This window comes from Callorhinus ursinus, unplaced genomic scaffold, assembly GCF_003265705.2.
Source record: "Callorhinus ursinus isolate GAN/ISIS: 27379988/994484 unplaced genomic scaffold, GSC_fseal_2.0 scaffold51, whole genome shotgun sequence".
Taxonomy (NCBI): Eukaryota; Metazoa; Chordata; class Mammalia; order Carnivora; family Otariidae; genus Callorhinus; species Callorhinus ursinus.
This window is the reverse complement of record NW_027397113.1, coordinates 659,202-677,723: the sequence shown is the minus strand read 5'-3', so window position 1 is coordinate 677,723 and position 18,522 is coordinate 659,202. Positions and strand designations below refer to the sequence as shown.

Genomic DNA, 18,522 nt, shown 5'->3' with positions numbered 1-18,522 from the left:
CCGGCTCATCCTATTACCCTGGACGACTTCCCCAGGGCAGCCCCCCGGCAGCCCCCCGCCGAGTGCCAGTGCCAGGCCCCGCCTGCGCCCAGCGACACACTGCCTGTTCAGCCCGGTCCCCGTTATGTTATGTCAGCTGTTACCCTGTGCTTAAAACAAGGCTTTCCAGCTGGCTGGGGTCAGATGTGAAAACAAGGCCCTCACAAAACCCGGCCCTCCAGCTACCCCGCGCCGGAGACCCCCACTGAATGTGGCACTTAATGACGAGTGTCTTTGCAGCCCTCGGGCAGAGCATAAAGGAAACACCTGTCCCACGGACGGCACCCTCTAATCCCGCTAAATCCCAAATGGAGGAGCCTGCGGGGCCCACAGCAAGGGGCCCCCACGCCAGTGTCTGACTTTTGTCCTGGGCTTCGGGGAGACGCTGACAATGAGTTTTGGCGGGCCAGGCAGGAGGGAAGACACGGGAGCCGGCCTGGGAGCACCTTCCCGGCAGAACCAGAGTGCCATGCGGGGAGCCAGCCCCGGGTGCAGGTGAACGCACCCCTCGTATGGGCGTCAGTTTCTAGGCGGGCACGGGGGACTGCTTTCCTGCTGACATTGGAGGCTGAGCCAAGCTCCCCCGCTGCCTGCCCAGACCCAGGGGTGCCTCACGCATGCCCCCCACCCCCCTGCAACCCACCCCAGGGCGGCTCTGTGTCTGGTTACCAACCTGGATCTGAATCATCACAATTTCTGAAAGGAGGAAAGCAGACAGTAGGGCACGGTGGGGAATGTGAGGCCACCCAGACACCTGGCCACCCTGGGGAGAGGAGCCCGGAAACCAGGCACACACGTGCACCCCAGGTGCCAGAAGAGGCCGTGGGGCCTGCGACCCTGCGTCTGGGCTACCCCGGCTCCCTGGCTCTTCCCACACCAGCTCATGCTCCCTGACAGGCAGGCCAGTCATTTCCGCCCTCGGGGGCCAGTGGACGGGGCAGACGGCCTCCCGGGGAGCAGGGTCAACCAGGCCGGCGGAGCCCAGGGCTGATGGATGGGGGTGCCGGCTGGGGCCCGCATGGCGTCCCCAGCAAAGACGCCCGCACACACCTCACATCACAGGGTTTGACAGCCGGAAAACAGGAAGTGTTGTGGGGACATGGTCAGGCCTAGACTCGGGTGCCTTGTAGGGCAGGAAAGGCCGATGCCGGCCAGGCCTGGCCGCTCTTGGGGCCCCAGGGCCTCCATTCGGCCCCCGTGGAGTCGCTCCCCAACCCCGGGGACCCTGCAGGAGACACACGCCCGCCGAGGGCCAACACCCCTTTCCCTCCAGTGGCACCCGTGGGGGACTTGGGGTATGTTTCAGGGAAGTTTCAGACACTTAGGGCCGTTTCTGCGACCCCCTGCCCAAGCCGCCCACCGTGTCCCGAGCAGACTTGATCGATAGGACAGTTCTGGAGACAGATAACGGGCCCGGCTGTGGGCCTCACAGAGGACGTCTTTGTTACAGAAAACGAGCCAGTGCAGGACCCTCCACACACAGGGCCCCGGTGTATGGGCAGAAGGTTCCGGTTACAGCGAGGACTCCTGCTTTCACAGTCCTCGGCTGAGTGCAGACCCCCGCATGAAGGAATGTTGGCTGTCCCCTCAGGGGCAGCTGCCTCCAGGCCAGGAACGCAGCCAGCCCAAACCCTGGAGCCCTCCCCAGGCACGGGGGCCCCGGGTGGGGTGGGAACTATGGCCCCTGGGGTGGGGATGGCCCACCGCCGCCCTGGGCCCCCCGAGCCTCGAACCCTCAGCTTCCTCCTACTCAGACGTCCCCGGGGGACGGGGTGTGCCCTTTCTAAAGCAGGCACAGGGGCTCTGGCCCCCCAAAGCACAGGAGGAAGACCAGGAAGGAATGGCCAGGGCACCCGGGTCATGGAGATCAAAACCCATGAGAACCCCACACGATGAGGAGACTACACTGCAGACGTGGGACCTGCAGCGAGCCCCGAGTGTGGACAGTGGTCAGACGGTGGGGTGGGGGGGCGGGGGGTGAAGCCCAGTGAGCAGGTGTGGAAGCACGGGGGCCCCTGCTTTGGGGGTCTTAGGGGTGGCTCAGGCCGATGCCCACCATCATTGGGGGGCTGGGGGTTCATTCTCGGGGGTCCCCACCCACCGTCATGGGGCCCTGGCACACTGGCCAAGATCCCTAGAAGAGGCAACGGCTTCCGAGTTTGGTAAGAGGCCCCTAAGACAGTTCACAGACACATACAGGGGTGCTGGGGCTTGACCCGGACGGAGGGGGAGCAGCTGGGGCCCCCCACCCCCCCGGCACAGGGGAGACGGCCCCTCCTCCAGTGCCCTGGGCCCTCACGGCCCCCTCTGCCCCCACCCCGTCCAGAGGCAGCGTCCCTGCACCATCACCCCGGGTCGGCACAGGCGGGGCTCAGGGCCTGTGTGCAGGAAGCTGAGCAGAGTCGCAGGCCGCACAGTGGAGACCCCAGGCTTGGCTTCTGGCCACACGGCACCCCTCAGCCAGCCAAAACCCCCTGAAAAGAAATCCCCTGCCCTTCTGTATCTTACAGGCACAGAACGCCCAGGATGCGGGTTGCACCTGTTTGAGGCTCTTCTGCAGGTTTTAGAGTTTGTACTGAGAGCTGCAAGGCTCTGGTCAACCCGAGGAGGCCACCCAGGGTCAGCCGAGAGCCCCCAGCCTGCAGGGGGACGATCCGCACGCCCAACTGCGACCCGAGCAGGACGTGGGTGCAGAGCATGCAGATGCAGACACGTGGGGGCGTGCACGCCACCACCTTCCCACATTGGGGGGCCGGGGGGTCAGTCCCTCCCCCACACTGGGGTGCTGGCCCCCCTCAGGCAGGGCCCCGCAGGCTGCAGACATGAAGCCACGAAGCCCGTGTTCTGCCCCGGGGAGCCACGCCTCTCTGCACACCTACTCCAGCCACATAGTAGGTGTTTAACAAATGTTTGCAGGCTGGACGAGCGCAGCGGACATCCCAGCCAGGGTGGGGGTGGCGGTGGCCCCCATTCTATGGCAGAACATCAGAGAAGAGTCCGGCGGCAGGACCCAAGCCTTCCCAGGTGGCTCCCCTGTGCCGGGGACAGAGACAAAGGAGCTCGAGGTTCCAGAGCAGGGAGAGGAGGTCTTCCCGGAGGACCCTGGGGTCCAGCACAGGAAGCAGGGGATGCCACGGGGCTAGCAGAGAGGTGTCCCGGCAGCCGGCGTGCCAGAGCAGGCCTTTGCTGGATGCGGAAGGGGCTCGCCGCGCAGGGAGGGGAGGACGGAGTGGGAAGAGCGCTCTGGGTGGGAGGGAGCCCCCGGGGAAAACGAGACCTCGGGCTTTGTTAGCAGAACACCGCAGCCACAAGGGACTTCAGCTCTGTGAGTCGTGCCCCCTCCGTGCACGGGAAGGACGCAGCAGGGGGGTGCACACAGAAGCCTCCCCACCATGGGAGCCACGGGCCCTGAGGTCAGCCCCGCCGTCCCTGCTGGCGTGGGAAGGGTGTGCAGGGCCGAGGCTGGAAACATGCGGGTCCGCAGGGGCTGGGGGCCCGGGGACGGAGCCTGGACCTTGTTCCAGGAAATGGGGACCCATCGAGGGCTGTCAAGGGGGCCGAGAGTCCTGGGGCGGGAGCCTGCCGGTGTAGCTAGGAAACTGAGGGTCTCGGGGAAGCAGGGACCCCAGGGGGCAGGAGGGCCGGGTCACCGCGGCGGGCTGAGGGGGCCTCGGCAGCGAGGGAGGAAGCCGCGAGCGATGACCTCATCCCCCAGGCCTCCGGGCCGCGGCTCACGGGGTTTTTAACCACAGCATCGCGGGACAATTCCCTGGTATGCTCAGCACCAGAAAGCACGGAATACGCCGTGTTTGTGCTGTGCTTTTGGGAGCCCCTCTTTTTGTGGGGCTTGAGAAACACTGAGGGAGAGACGGAACCCAGCCCCTCACCTGGGCCTGACTATCTCCCGCCGCCCGCCCGGAGCCTGTTCTCGGGCCATGGGCACACAGACGCAGGCGGGAAGCATGCACGTGGCCGCGGGGACGCACCCGCACACATGTGCACGTGGCCACACACACAAGCAGACACACCAGGGCACTACACGCCCCCCCCACACGTGTACAATGGGCCGTGCACTCACGCCCGCACTGTGGTGGGAGCCCTTTGCCCGGGAAGCTGCAAACAAGGCTCAGGCCCCACGTGGGCCCGCTCACGGAGCCAGACCCGCAGCAGAGAGGAGATGCCTCCCAAAATGGCTTTTGCAGGCGCACCGAATCCGCCGGGTTCAGCAGAACGCTTAATCCCTCGGAGGCCGCCCCGGGGCTCCCCTGCTCGGGCCAGATAATGGCTCCACAAACACAGAGCGTATGAGAGGAAAGGCAGAAATATGGGCTCTTTGGGAAAGCACAGCTCACAGCGACTTCTTTCCACCATTTACACATCAGGCTGCTCTCGGAGCCCCTTGCTCGGAGCCCACGCTCGGCCCCTCCCAGGCTCCCAGCTGCGGTCTGGCTCCCGCTTGTTCTGGGCCCGGGGCCGGAGGTGCCCGCATTCCGTGGACAGCAGCGCCACCTGGTGGCCTGCAGCACAACTGTGCCCGCCGGCTCCCAGGGCTGCCAACAGGGCTCCTTAAGCCCACTCCCCACACGCGCAGCAGGTGTCCCTCTACCTGGGGTCTGACGCATCCCCAGGAAGTCCCCCTGACTTCCCTGAGGGCCCTGCGCTTGCCCAGCCCACCCCGGAGGCTGTGAGCTGTGGGAGGGGTCCCTGCCTGTCCCGGCCACCCCGGGGCCCTGCCCACCTCCTCTGCCCCCCTCCCCTCCTTGGAGAAGCCCTCAGCATCTCTACAGACACATCCCACACCAATCCCTTCTTCACCTTGCACTTCCTTCCTGACCCACCACAGGACATAATTCATATCTGCCCCTGGAGGCTGGGACTGGGGCAGCCTCTTTCCCTCTGCCACTGCATCCCCAGTGCCTGCCTCCCCCAAGGCCAGGACTCTCCAGGAGCAGCCGGACCCAGCCAGCTCAAACCCCCCTCGAAGACCCGGCTCCATGCAGCCACTGAGCTGGGAAGCCCTTAGAAACCCAGCAAGGCCACCGGAGGGCGAAGTCAGAGGCTGTCCTGACTACCCTCTCTAATTTACTGGGGGGGGAGGGGAGCTGAGGCCTTGGGGAGTCCTGTGGGGGCAGCTCTGGGCAGGGGGCTCAAAGGCGGGGAGTCCAAATCCTGGAGACATCATGCTGGGCATGTGGGGTCATTGCAATTGCTGGGTGCCTGCCCTCGGGGAGTGTACAACGATGGAAAGCTATAAACCCACCCACAGAGCCCCCCACCCATCCCACCGCATGCCCAGACTGTCCTGGGACAGAGGAATGGGGAACCCCCAGATGGCAGGTTCAGAAGCAGTGACAGCCAAGCTGAGACTTGGAACTAGATGAGAAGTCAGTCATGTGACACACCAAAAAAATAGCAGGCCAAGAGCAGAGCACGTGCAAAGGCCCTGAGGCAGCGGGAAGTGTCCAAGGGTCAGCAAACAGTGCGCTGGGGTGGAGGGAGGGGAGGACAAAGTTATGGGGACAGGGGTGCCCGAACGTGCAGCATTTGGGAGGCCCAGAGGGAGAAGCCAAGCTTATTACAACGGGGAGCTGGGGAATGGTCAGATTTGTTTCAGAAAGTACTGCCCACCCCAACCAAAGAAGGCTGCCATGTGGAGAGGGCCCCTGGAGGGACAGGAGGGTGGCGGACAAGGGAGGCTGCATGGGTCTTGGTCCTCCAAGGGGTGAAAGGAAGGTGAGGCACAGCAGAAGTGGGCTGGCACACCCATCCTGGGTCCCAGAGGAAAGGGTAGGGGACCTGACCCGCAGGCCTCTCCCCTCCCCAGCCCAAGCTGAGCCCCCATTCTCAGTTTGGGGAACTGTGCCTGTAGTTCAGATAATGGCCACCAGGTGGCATGCGGGCCTCAGAAATGCTGTGACCACAGGCTCGGCAGGACATCCTGGAGAGACGGAGGCAGGAAGGGGGTGGTCAGGATGGGGGGGGGGGGCAGCCGGGATGCTGGGGGGCTGCAGGGGGGCTGCAGGGGGGCAGGGGGGCTGCCAGGATGCGACCAGAGCCCTCAGCAGCTCTGGGCAGCACCAGACCACGACATCGACTATGAGCTCTGAATGCGAGAAGCCTGGTCTGGGAGGAAGGTGCTCCCGGCCTGCAGGGGTGCAGGGGGAGAGTGGAGGCCAGACCACACCAGGGCCCGCCTCCCCCACGCCGGGGCTGTTGTGGGGAGAGCCCCTCTGCTGGCCTGGTTCCCACGCCCAGCGCAGGGAACACACCCACCAACACAGCAGGGTGCAGACCATGCCTGCAAGCGTCCCGACCGGCTGGACCTGGGCGGCTTCACCAGGCTCCATCCCACCCTCTCAGCGGCACCTGCAGGCCCTGCCTGAGCCGCACAAGCATGTGGTAAGTCTCCACCAGAGCTCAGGACCCCGGGTGCACACAGCCCACTGGATGCGGGGGTGCCCGGCGTGCCCTAAATCAACGCAGAAACTCGCTGTTGTCAGAGCTTCCTAAAGCCCCAAAGCGAAACTCCCAGGACCGAAGGAAGCCACTCGGGGGGGTCTTATGGGCTAACCTGTGTGCCCCCCAGACTCACATGTCCAAGTCCCAACCCCCAGCACCTCCGAATGTGACTCTATTTGGAGAGGGAGTAATTAAGGTAACACGAGGTCACCGAAGCGGGGCCTGATACCGTCGGATCCGAGTCCTTGTAACGAGAGACGCCAGAGGGCTCCTTCCCTCCACATGAGGACACCGCGCCTGCAGGGGGGTACTGGCCCCCGATCTCTGGCCTCTAGGGCGGTGGGAGATAGATACCCTTTGAGCCACATGGCTTGGCTACGGCCACCCCAGGATGCTCGCACGGGCAAGGGGATGACAGGCCCTGGTCCCACGCCCTGGTCTGTCTCTGGGCCCCCGCGCCCAGCAGCACTTCTGTCCAAGAGAAGGGTGCCCTGGAGTCCGGCCACTGCCCCCTGAAGCCTTGGCTTCTGGCAGGTAAGGGGCTTGGTGCCTTCGGATGTGCAGAGAGGAGAGGACTCAGCAGCAACTCGCACAGCAGACGTGCTCTGTGGGTTCCAGGCCGGGGCTCAGAGGGCCATGGGACAACCCGAAGCACCAGAGACCCCTCCCACATTCCCTGCTCCCTGCCCCCGCCCCCCCCGCAGCTCCTCCCCAGCTGGCTGGCGGGCGGGAAGGACCGTCCCCTCCCTGGGAGGCAGGTGCAGGCTGGAGAGAAGCATCACCCACCGCTCAGTGGCAGAGGAGACGGACCCCCTCCCCGGCCAGCACCAGGGCAGGGTTTTGGGGACACCTGTCTCTAGGATCTAGGATGGTGGCGGCTGACTCACTGCCCGATGCAGGAGTGGCCAGCCTTCTCCAGGTTGCTGCAGCCCCCTGGGGCCTCAGCGCAGGCCAGGCCGGCACCCGTGGCAGCTTCCGTGGGTCCCGAGGACCCGGAGGAGGAGGAGGAGGAGAGCCGTTGCCCAAAGGCTCACCATCCTGCTTCTCGACAGGAAGCCTGTCCGCCCCCCGCTTTTGTAGAAGAAGCACAATCTAGTAGGAGCACAGAAATGGTACCGTGGGACAGCGAGTGGACCCGGAGCCGGACACCTGCCACCACCACCATCTCCACAGACACAAGGAACAGCTGACAAAGTCAACACCTTCACATCGGACCCAAAGGGCACCCCCAACCAGGAGCACACGCACGTCCCGCCAGGCTGGGGCCACAGCATGGGGAGCCCGCCCGCCCCGGGGAGCCCGGCCTGCCCGGGAGCCGCCGCACCCCCACCACACTACCCCGCACTGAGCCCACGTCCAGAAAACTCTGCGGGACCAGAGGCCCGGCACCCCCAGCAACGGCCAAATGTAGTCAAACCACAGGCCACACAGGGGACAACCGTCAGCAACCATCAGTGGCTTTCGAGTACCTGGGGGAGGGGGAGACGGAGCAGAGACTGGGGAAGGGAGAGGAGAGCGAGCGAGCAGGGGGAAGGGGAGGGGGAGGGGGGAGGGAGCGAGGCACCTCCAGAAAATACAACGGAAGGGCAAGTCCCGTCTGTGGGCGGCTGCTGGCAGGAAGCACCACCGTCGTCGGCAATAACCCTCACATCACGAGACCCTAAGGCCCCCCTGGCAAAGAGACACCGTGGTCGTGGACGGGAAGACCTCAGCCCAGACAGACGTCTCGTGCCCAGAGGCATCCATCGGACGCCATCAAGTTTGTCCTGCCAACTGGGCGGGCGGGGATGCCGGTGGTCGCCGGGAGGAGCAAGCAAGCAAGGGCAGTCAGGCCATCGAGGCAGACCTGCCCCCCGGACAGGAGAGTCTCCGGGCAGATCCGTGTGCACCTGGACGTCTGGTTTACCACGACAACGGCACCTCGAGTCAGGGTGGACAGGCAGGTCGGTGGCAGGGGCCAACCAGGAGGCCCAGGCATTCTGGGCAGAGGCCGGGGGCCGGACAGGACAGACCAGGTCAGCAGTCACCCAGGCCCAGAGCCACAGCGCAGGTTGGGCAAGCTCTGCCCATAGCTCCTCCTGTCCTTTCCCAGCTCAACTCAGAAACCCCTTCCTCCAGGAAGCCCACCCAGACCACCAGTCCCAGGCTCCTCTCATCCCTGCCTCACTGTCACATCCTGGCAAATGTAGGAGTCAGGGTGGGGGTCCCCACACCTCCAGTCTCCCATTGCCCACCGTGGCCGGTCAGTAGAGGGCACACCGGGACAGGGTCACCGTGCAGGCCGGGAGCAGCTCACTCCACCCCACGGCCCACTCGCCCGGGGGAGGCCAGAGCCCCAGCGGCTGGGGCAGCCCCTCGAACTGCTACGTACCATCCAGAAGAGGGTCCCTGTGGCCAGGACGACGTACTGCTCGATGGTGGACAGCACGCTGAAGATGAGGCAGACCAGGACGATGAGGAAGCTGCAGGGTAGGAGGGCACGGTGGTCAGCTCCGGCGACACAGGCCCAGGCCTGGCGGCCAGAGGGGCTCCCCGCCACCCCCCACGCCTGCGCCGCGGGACCAGTTCTCAGTCTGAGAACTCAGAGAGCCACCGGAGCCCAGAAGCCGAGGCGCAGGTGCACAGAGCGGGGCGCTGCCAGCCAGCCGTGGAGGCTGAGTTCTGACCCCCTGTGACCGTGGACGGACCTTAAAGCCTGGCGCCAAGAAGCCACGCTTACAGGCCACGTGTGGTGCGGTTCCCTTAATGGGAAGCCACAGAGACAGAACAGGAAGAAGACTGGTGGTCACCAGGGGCCAGAGGCACAGAGAATGCCCCCCACATCCCCGGATGTCACAGGGCTTGCCTGGGAGAGGGGCAAGTCTGGGGGTCACCCAGGGGGCTCCGGGGCTCAGCGGGTCCTCGAAGACTGGACAGCAGGGAACACAGCGTGGGCAGGGACACAGACCCCCAGCCCTCTCCCCACCCCAAGATCCTGCTGCTCCTGGGGACTTTCGGTCCACCCCCACCCCCACCCTGTGCCCACCAAGAAGGCCCCTGCATCTCCCCCTACCACCTCAGCCCCTTTCCACCCCCCACCCCTGCCCCAATTTCTCAGGCCCCACCCTGCCCTCTAGCAGCTCTGGCCAAAACCTGCCACCAGTGCCTCTCTCCCCACACAGGCTGATCGGCTCCCCCTGCAGAGCCAGATCCCAGCCAACCCCTCTCTGCAGCCCGCCCATAAGCCTCCATCCTGGGCCCACACAGCCCACCCCACCAGCAGTCAAGTGAGCCTGACTCCCTGCATGGGAGTCCCCCATGACACCCATCCCCCAGGGGACACCACAGCGAGCCCAGACTACTCAGCTTCTCCCACCCCTCTTCTGAGCATGCTCGGCCCTGCCTGCCTCAGGACCTTTGCACCTGCTGCTGTGCCTGCCACCCCAACCCTCCTGGGCACTCCTGAGACTGCATCAAGCCTCCTGGTCTTTGTGCATGTAGTGCCTCCTTCCAGGGACCGTGCACAGCCACACTCTGTACCGCCTCAGCTCTGTGGACCCTCTTACTAGGAAGGATGTCCAGTCCCGCCAGGCCTCCACCAAGGAGAACAGGACCCCAGCCCACAGTAAAGCAGTTTAACAGATATGGCCCAGCCTCCCTGCCAGACCCCACAGGGAGCCCTCTGTGGGGGTGAATGAGACGGGGTTTCAATCTCACCAGGACACAGGTAAACGCCGATGGAGAGAGTGAGCACCCGTCTGTGGCCGGATCACTCCTCGGGCACAGAGCTCACCTTCCATGGACAAAGGGCCTTGCGTGCGCCATGCCACATGGTCCTGAGCCACACCCTAGAGCCCCTCTCGAGTCCCGCTACCTACTCATCCTGCTCCCACTGGGCTTACTGCCCCGCTCAGCCAAGAGGAACCAGAGCAGGTGCAATCACCCAGGCCAGGAGGTGCCCACCCAGCCCCCCGCCCCGGATCTCTGGGTGCAGACGGAGCCAAGGAAGCACCCACACAGAGGAGACATGGTACCCGCCCACAGCCCCTACAAGGCCACGTGGCCCGGGCAGAGCCGTCTGACTCAGTTTGCCCATCGACACAAGACAGAGCCCTGGGCCACTCGCTCACAGGGCCATGGGAGGTAGAGCAGCTGGAGGTCCGAGCAGGGACCCAGGCGCCGGGCCTGGGACGAGCACCAAGCGCTCGTGCCCTCTCGTCCCGAGCCTCTTCACGACATCGGTGAGGGCACTGAGGGCCCCCCAAGAAGCCAGGGTGACCCCATCTCAAGGTCCTCACTGAGCCACACCTGTGAAGCCACAGAAGGTCCCACACGCATGGGAGCCGGGGCAGGATGCAGACCTCTCTGGGGGCCATTCTCCAGCTGACCCGCGGGCAACAGAACCGGCCGCACCTGAGTCACACGCCCACACCCCGCGCCTTTACGTCCCGTGGGCAAGAACCGTGAGGCCCGGGTCTGCGGGTGCCACTGCCCAGGGCTTCCCGCATGCCCGCCTCCCGGCTCCGCCACCAGGACAGGCCCGGGAAGCTCCGAGGTCTGGACTGCTTCCTGCCTCCTGACACGGGGGCGCCTGAAAGGGGATCCGCGGAGGCCCCTCTGCCCGCTCGGGGTGTCGTGATGGGCCCCTGCTCCCGCCAGGCTGCGCCTCAGCCGGCCTTCATGTCCCTTCCAGCACCACAGAGACCCCGCGGCAGCGCGTTACTGCGGGGAGGCTGCCCACCACCGACCGTCCCGTCAGTCCAAGCTCAGCTGCAAGGCAGGGAGCTCGCCAGGAGCGCGTCAGGCAGGAGCACCGAGGCCCCGCAGGAGGGCACCACGTACCCCAGCACCGGGATGTCGCGGCTGGGGAGCTGGCTGTCCAGGGGCCCCTCTGCCCACCGCCCAGGGCCTGCCTGTGCCCAAGAAGCATGGGGAGAGCCCAGAGGCGGGGGCACCGTCGGGAGGGGAGCAGCCCCTCCTGTGCTCAGGCCCCAGCTGGCCCCCTGAGGGGATGTCAGGATGCGTGTCCTCACCCCAAGCCCCCAGTCAGAGGTTCCAGGGAGACCCCTGCACAGACGGAGGCTCCGGGCCCTTGGGGTGGGGGTGGGGGTGGGAGCCAGTGGGGGCTGGGTGGGGGGGGTTGGGAAACAGTGGGGGCCCGGGGGGTGAGGTGGGAGCCAGCAGGGGCCGGGGGCCTGCCCGGGGAGCCCCTCCTGGGGCCGCTGCAGAGTGTTTTCCCGGGAGGGTCGGGGGACAGTTGGTGCACAGCCACGCATGGTGCTTCCCCAGCCCGGCTGTGTCCCGAAGCCTCCAGAGTTCATCAAGTATTTTAACATGTGCTGCTAGTTTCAGAAAGAATCATTCAACAATGGGGCGCCCGGGTGGCTCAGTCGTTAAGCGTCTGCCTTCAGCTCAGGTCCATGATCCCAGGGTCCTGGGATGGAGTCCTGCATCGGCTCCCTACTCCGCGGGAGGCCTGCTTCTCCCCTGTCTCTTCCCCCTGCTTGTGTTCGGTCTCTCACTTACTCTCTCAAATAAATAAAATCTTAAAAAAAAACAAACAAAAACAAATCATTCCACAAAGCGGGCATCTGTCTACTCCACCCTGTCCTGGGTGGGCCTCGGGGCCTCTGAGATGCTGAGACAGGGGCCCTGTCCTCAAGGGGCTCACAGCACGGGGTGCCTGATGCCCCCGTCGGGCCTCTGCAGGGCTGAGACCGCCCCTCCGACCCAGCCTTCGGCCACAGACCCCAAGAGCCGTCAGACTGCGGCTCAGGAAGAGGAGGGACCCGACCCATTTTCTGGGTCAAGGCGCAGGAGCCGGGCTGCGGGGGGGGGGGGGACAAAGGACACCAACCCCCAGAGGCCATGCTGGCCCCCAGTGTGGTGGCAGCTCCATGCCCCGAGGGACAATGCCCTGCTTGTGCTGCTGGCCAGGGGTTGGGGCCGCGAGCGCCAGCCTGGAGGGACGTCCTGAGTGTTATCGGTCATCACGGTAGTACCTGCGGCGGCCAGGGCACCTGGGAACAGGAAAGAATGCAGGAGGTGCACCGGGGCCCTGGTCCAAGACAGCAGGGGGGGCCCTCCGGGGCACAGGGACCGCAGCCCTCCCCTGGTGCCCGGACTCCTCCGGAAGCACTGTGGACCCCTGGTGAGGTTTTTCCCGCCTGCCGGGAGGCACCTTTCCACCCCAGATATTTCCCAGGGAAGTTTGGGATTCTTCATGCGAACCCCACACACAGAAAGTGCAGGCTGCTCGCGGTGCCCTCAGGGCCCCCAACACCAAAGAACGTGGCCCCCAGGTTGCCCCGGGGTTTAAGCTGAAGTTCCAGGATGCTGGAAGGCCACGGAGGATGTGAACCGTGCTGGATCGGGAGGCTTAGTTTACTGAGTGTATAAGGGTTGTGTGAGTGCCTGAGTCCTTTGGGCCCAGGAAAGGTTACGTGTAAAGGGAAGAGCCTCAGATGCTGACAGAACCGGACGCAGAAGGACAAAATCCCGTGTGATCCACTCACACGGGGCCCCTGGAGTTCCCCAGATTCACGGGGACAGAGAGTGGACGGTGGGCGCCGGGGCCGGGGGAGAGACGGGGGTCGGTGTCTCATGAGGAGGGAGTTTCCATTTGGGAAGACAGAAAGTTCTGGAGGCAGATGGTGGGGACAGCTGCACAACAGTGTGAATGTGCACTTGACGTGGCTAAGATGACAAATTTTATGCATATTTTACCACAATTTAAAAGTTTTTCAGAAGTAAAGGTGTTTGTAGGCAGCGGTGGGCCGCTGCCCGAGGCCCAGGCAGGCTGTAGGAGGGCAGAGCGAGGTTCAGAGGCCCGCCCACCTGGGGCAGGACCTTCACAGGCACAGAAACAAAGGGCTGTCACAGCGACCTCAAGCCCAAGGTCGGACGGGGTTCGGAGCGTGGGATTCAACAGATTCGGTACTGACGTCCAAACCATATCGGAGGGGCTTCTCTCTGTACAAAAGTCGCCCTGGAAGGAAGGTTCCAAAGAACCCCCCCCCAACAAGTGAAGGGCAGGTGTGCCTGCCCTGCCCCAGGGCTGAGACAGCCCCGTGACACTGGACTCCCACAGGGGGTGGCCTCGGGTCCTGCAGAGCTGTCCCCAGGGTGGGGGGCAACCCTGCCCAGCAGGGAGGCCGAGGTCCTCTTGCTGGCCCAGCCTGTGCCCGGCGCTGCTTCCTGGAAGGCCCGTGCAGCAGGGATCCCAGCACCCCACGTGAGGAGGGGCCGCCTGGGGCGAGGTGCCAGGGGTTCTCCAGGGGTTCCGGGCCATGCAGCTGGCCCTCCATCCCGGGCGGCCCTGGAGTGTGGAGCAAGGTCACAGCCACTGACTGGGACACTGAGACTCTGAACCAGCCAGAGCATGTCCAGGCCACGGGCACCGTGAGCCCCAGCTGCCGACCCCAGCATCCCCCGCAGGCCCAGCTCCGGGCCCAGACTGAACCTCTCCCTTGGGCTTGGCACTCGGTGCCACGGTCCCCGGGGCAGGAATACCACGCTGTGCATGGACGCCGTGAGGACAAGCATGGTGGGGGGTCATCCTGGGCAGGGAGGGCTGGGGCGATGGGGGCTGTGTCCTTGTCCAGCTGCTGGGGCCCCAGGCATCCCTGGGCTGGTGGCCGCACTGCCCGGTCTCCGCCTCCATGGTCACATGGCCCCTCCTCTTACGAGGACAACCACCACCACCCGTCACCACATGCAGGGCCCCCGGGCGTCCAGGGTCACCTCTGCCCCTCTAGATGTTGAACCCCACCCCACCTGCTGCAAAGATGCTGTCTCTGTATGAGGTTGGTATCAGTTTTTAAAATATAATTCAAAATACATTCAGAAGCTCCTTTTCAGCTTTTCCTTTCTCACCACCGAACTATGTCGAAGACCCCCCTCTCCAGATGGAGTCACGGTTGCAGGGGTCGGGACGTGCACACGTCTCCTCAAGGTCCCTGGTCCGCGTGCTACACCCTCCAGACCCCACCACGTCAGGGAGACCAATGAGTGGGAGAGACGGAGGACACCCCCCCGGTGAGCCCCGGCCGTCTCCCCTCCGCCCGCGGGCTGGCTGCCACACCCCAGCACCCCCGAGCCCTCCTGACACCTGCCTGGGCCGTGGACCCTGCTCTACCCCCCAGACCACTGACCACCTGCTGCCCCCTGCTGCCTCCCCGACTGAGAAAGGGGCTCCCAGGCAGGGTCCCTTCTGCCAGTTTCCCTCTGCAGGCCCAGCACACAACCAACTGAATGCACCTTTAGGTTCAACTCAGGAGCTCAGTGAATAGAATTCTCAGTGCTGCCTCCTCCATGCAGGCCTCCAGTGTGTATCCAGGAGTGAGATCATTGTGCTCCGTTCTTCCCCTCCTCGGCCCGCCCCCACGGGCCTTCTGATGGCCCTGGGCACGGCTCTGGAGGCAGCTCTCTGCACGCGCACACCCTAGGCTGCACACCAACGGCGCTGGGCAGAAAGGAGACTGGGGGCGGCCGGGGGGGGGCCCAGCAGCGGGGGGTGCACGCGGGGGCAGCGGCGTGGGCAGGAGACACGGGGGGGGGGCCCGAGGGTGTGGTCCCAGGGAGGGCCTGCCCTGGAGGTGGCCATGGGGGACACTGAGCCAGCCTGGCGCCCACACCTCCAGCCCCTCGCCCTCTCAGAGCCTGACGTGAAGGCCAGCGAGGCCACCAGCCGGGTGGTGACGTGGCAAGATCCAAGCACACGGTCTCCTGCAGGCGTCTCCCCAAGCCAGGGACGGCAGACGCACACGGACGGGGTCACACTCTCCTGGGAAGGTGTGATGGCTCCATCAGGAGCAGAGCGCCACAAAGAGACGCTGTTCCCCTCGGGACAGACGCACAAGAGAGGTGCTCACCCCGACAGCCACGCTCGGACAGCCTCGGCCCCTAGGCACAGAAGTGGGGGGCCCCCCGGCTGGAGGCACCTCAGGCCTCCCTTGGCTGATCGCCCAACAGTGCACTGCAGCCCCGAGCGGCGGCGAGTGGGAGACAGGGCTGCCCCCAGCGCTGGCTGCGATCGGTCTAGACAGCCCTGCCCGGGGTCCCCTCACTCTGCACACCCTCCTCAGCACAGAGCCTTTGTGTGTGCGGCACCTCCACCGCCACCCGAAGGGCCACACCACCGGGGGGTGGCTTGGGGACAGAGACTTTGGCAGAGTGCTTGACCATGCCACCCATGGTCACCCTGCAGCACTCAGGCCTGCTGAGCTCCCGGAACCAGGCCGGGCACCAGAGGGGCTGCTGAGGGGGTCTCAGTGGGGGCGTGACTGTGGGCATGAGCCACCCCGAAGGATCCACGTACATGCTCAGGGCACCAGCAGCCACGTCCCACTGTCAGGCTGTGGGTGACTGAATCAGGAGCATCCAGCCACAGGCCGGCCCCTCCCCAGACAACAGGACACCCACCTGTGGAGCTGACACCCACATCCTCACTGCCATCGGGCCCCACGGCAGCGCCCTAAGTGCCCAGCGGGTCTAAGGCCCCAGCACGGCGGGCGGGGGGCAATGAGCAGCATAAAAGCCTGCTTCCTCCTGTCCATTCCAGACCTGACGAGAAGCCAGAGAAGCAGGCCTGGCCTCGTCACAGGAAGAGGGAAGCTCAGAGAGGGTACGGCACGGGCTGGAGTCACACAGCACCCCACGGCCAGCCGAGAACAGGCCGCCCACCCCGGCCGCCTCCAACCACACCTCACACCTCCCGGAAAACAGTGGCTCAGGGGCCAACCGGGAGTGGCGGGAACTCCAGAACTTCCTGCCAGAAGCTGCGTCTGGCCTGGCAGAGGGAGAACAGGCCCCAGATGGGCTTAGCCCGGTGGCTGGAAGGCTCAGGCCCCGGGAGGCGCTCAGGGACGGGGCCACCTGCGGGCGGGCCCAGGGTTCCCGGGGTCAGCCTGGCCCCCGGGGCAGCGCCCACACTGAGCCTGCCGCCTGGCCAGCCTGTGATGGGAGACTCCCTGTTCGCGTATATTTAGGAGGCGCTGGGAGAGCAAACTCAAGTTCATGCACAGGGGCCGTCCGTGCCTGCGCCCGTACGCACGCTCGTCCCCGTCTCCGTGGAGTCCGGCTGCAGACCCACCTGTGCCCGCGCCCTCCACCCTGCTCCCCTGTGTCTCAGAGGAGAGCCTCGGCCTGGGAACAGCGGGGCCCCTGCAGCCTCACCTGGGGCGAGACTGCCCCCTCCTCCCACCTGGGGCCCGGGCGCGGAGGAAGGCACCAGCAGGGCCAGTGTGTAGGGGACCCCGTGGGCTCCCTGACCCCAGGACCCCTCAGCCAGGGCCCGAGAGAGCACAGGGTGGGGTAGAAGGACACTGACCCTTGACCCTAGAGCTGGGGGCAGCCGGGTCACCACGACCCCACCACTGCCAGGACATGGGGATCCCACACTCCTTCCTGCTGGGGGAAGTCCCTCCTGCATCCAGCCCAAGTCTTTCCTGCTATAGCTTCATTTCCAGCTGAAATAAACCTCCAACCGCACCGTGGCGGCTTCGGTTCCACTCCAGGGGACACGAGGGGGTCCCTGAAACAGAGCCGTGTGGGACCTGAGCCTCAGTGGCCCCCCCCGAGAAGGATGCCCCACGGCCTGCACGGGCTCAGTCAAGGGCTGCCTCAGCCGTGGCCGCGATCAGATTGGCCTGTACCAGTGTCCACCCGGCTTTGGAGCCGGGACCACGGGGCTTCTGTGGGATGCTGCAGAGCCCCACAATGGAGTTAAGTACCACAGGACAGCAGTGAGAGCCGGGGTGTCTGTGCGGCCAGCCTGCTTCCGGGGGCCTCAGCAGACCTGAGTGCTTCCTGGATCCCCGGACGAACACAGCGGGTTAGGCATTGCAATGTCCATCTCACAGGTGGGAGAACAGAGGCTTAGAAATGCCAAGTCCGGGGTCCCCCTAAGGAAGGAGAAGGGCCAGCACAGGGCCGGCAGCCCCACCCTTGCTCTGGGGCCGTGGCTCCGTCCTGGGAGAGAGCTGAGCACGGGTTTCGGGGGGAGAAGCCCAGTCGGCCCTGCTTCTCTAGAAACAGCCCCAGAGAGGACGGGCTGGCCCAGACCACACAGCAGAATCACATCATGGTGCTGGGGACACCATGTGCCAGGGACGGTCCTGCTCACAGCCCAGACGGCCCGAGAGACCCTATGCCACGCCTCAGCCTCCAGCCCTGGCGGCCCCCCAGCCTGGGCCCTGGGACTCTGCGGCAGCTCACCCATACGATCTGTCCTCGGGGCTGAGACCACCACCCACCCAGACCCAGGGAGTCAGCATGAGAAGGCAGGTGTCAGGCCAAGCCTCGCAGCCGCCTTCCCCGCCCTCCCCAATGCCCCCAAAGCCCCAAGCTCCTGACCCGATGGCTGGAGGCAAAGGCATCGCTGAGAGGCAGGAAAGCTCATGCCAGCAGCCCCTAACCCAAGACAGAGCCCACCCAACCCCTGCCCCGACCCACCCAACCCCTCGCAGCCAGAGATGGCCAGCGGCCTGGCCCTCCCCGTCAAGGCTGCCCACCCGACACACACAGGGTGCCCGCTGGCCTCAGCTCACACCCCTAATCCCACTGCTACCCACAGTGGCCCCTGACCTCTCTCCCAGCCCTTGGTCCCCCTCATCCCAGCAGGCTGGCGTCTGGGGGAGATGCTGAGGCAGCTGCCGGGCAGGCCTGGCACCATGGAGGGCCCGGTGACCAGTGTCCCCCCGAGTCCTCCTGCCCTGGGAGGGCCCAGGTTCTCTGAACAAGATGCTGGCTTCTGGGAACCCACGGATGGCCCGGAGCGGGCAGGGGCTGGCTTCACGGCTCTCCGCTGGGGCAACCCCCTCTTAGAACTTGCGAGTGGGGTGAGGGCCCCGGAGCCTGGCCACAGCCTCCGTCCTGAGCAGGACATCCTCCTCCCCTCCAGGCCCCCAGGACGCAGGGGCCAAGAGCAGGCTGGCAGCTTCCCCGAGGCCAGGGCCCGTCCCCTCCACCCACAGAGCCAGAAAGTCCCGTTGTCTACACCCCGCCACTCTGGCCCAGGAAAGCCCTCTGCTGACAAAACAAGAA

General features: G+C 65.5%; 1 protein-coding gene across 1 annotated transcript in view; it reads right to left on the bottom strand.

The window, feature by feature from the left end:
* Positions 1-18,522, bottom strand: part of KCNQ1 (potassium voltage-gated channel subfamily Q member 1) — a gene marked incomplete at its 5' end in the record, with an annotated part of 315,610 nt that overhangs the window by 261,041 nt on the left and 36,047 nt on the right. The window contains one exon of the mRNA XM_025878623.1: positions 8,870-8,960. Within this exon, the coding sequence (XP_025734408.1) occupies positions 8,870-8,960 (91 nt within the window). The remainder of the gene's footprint in view (positions 1-8,869; positions 8,961-18,522) is intronic.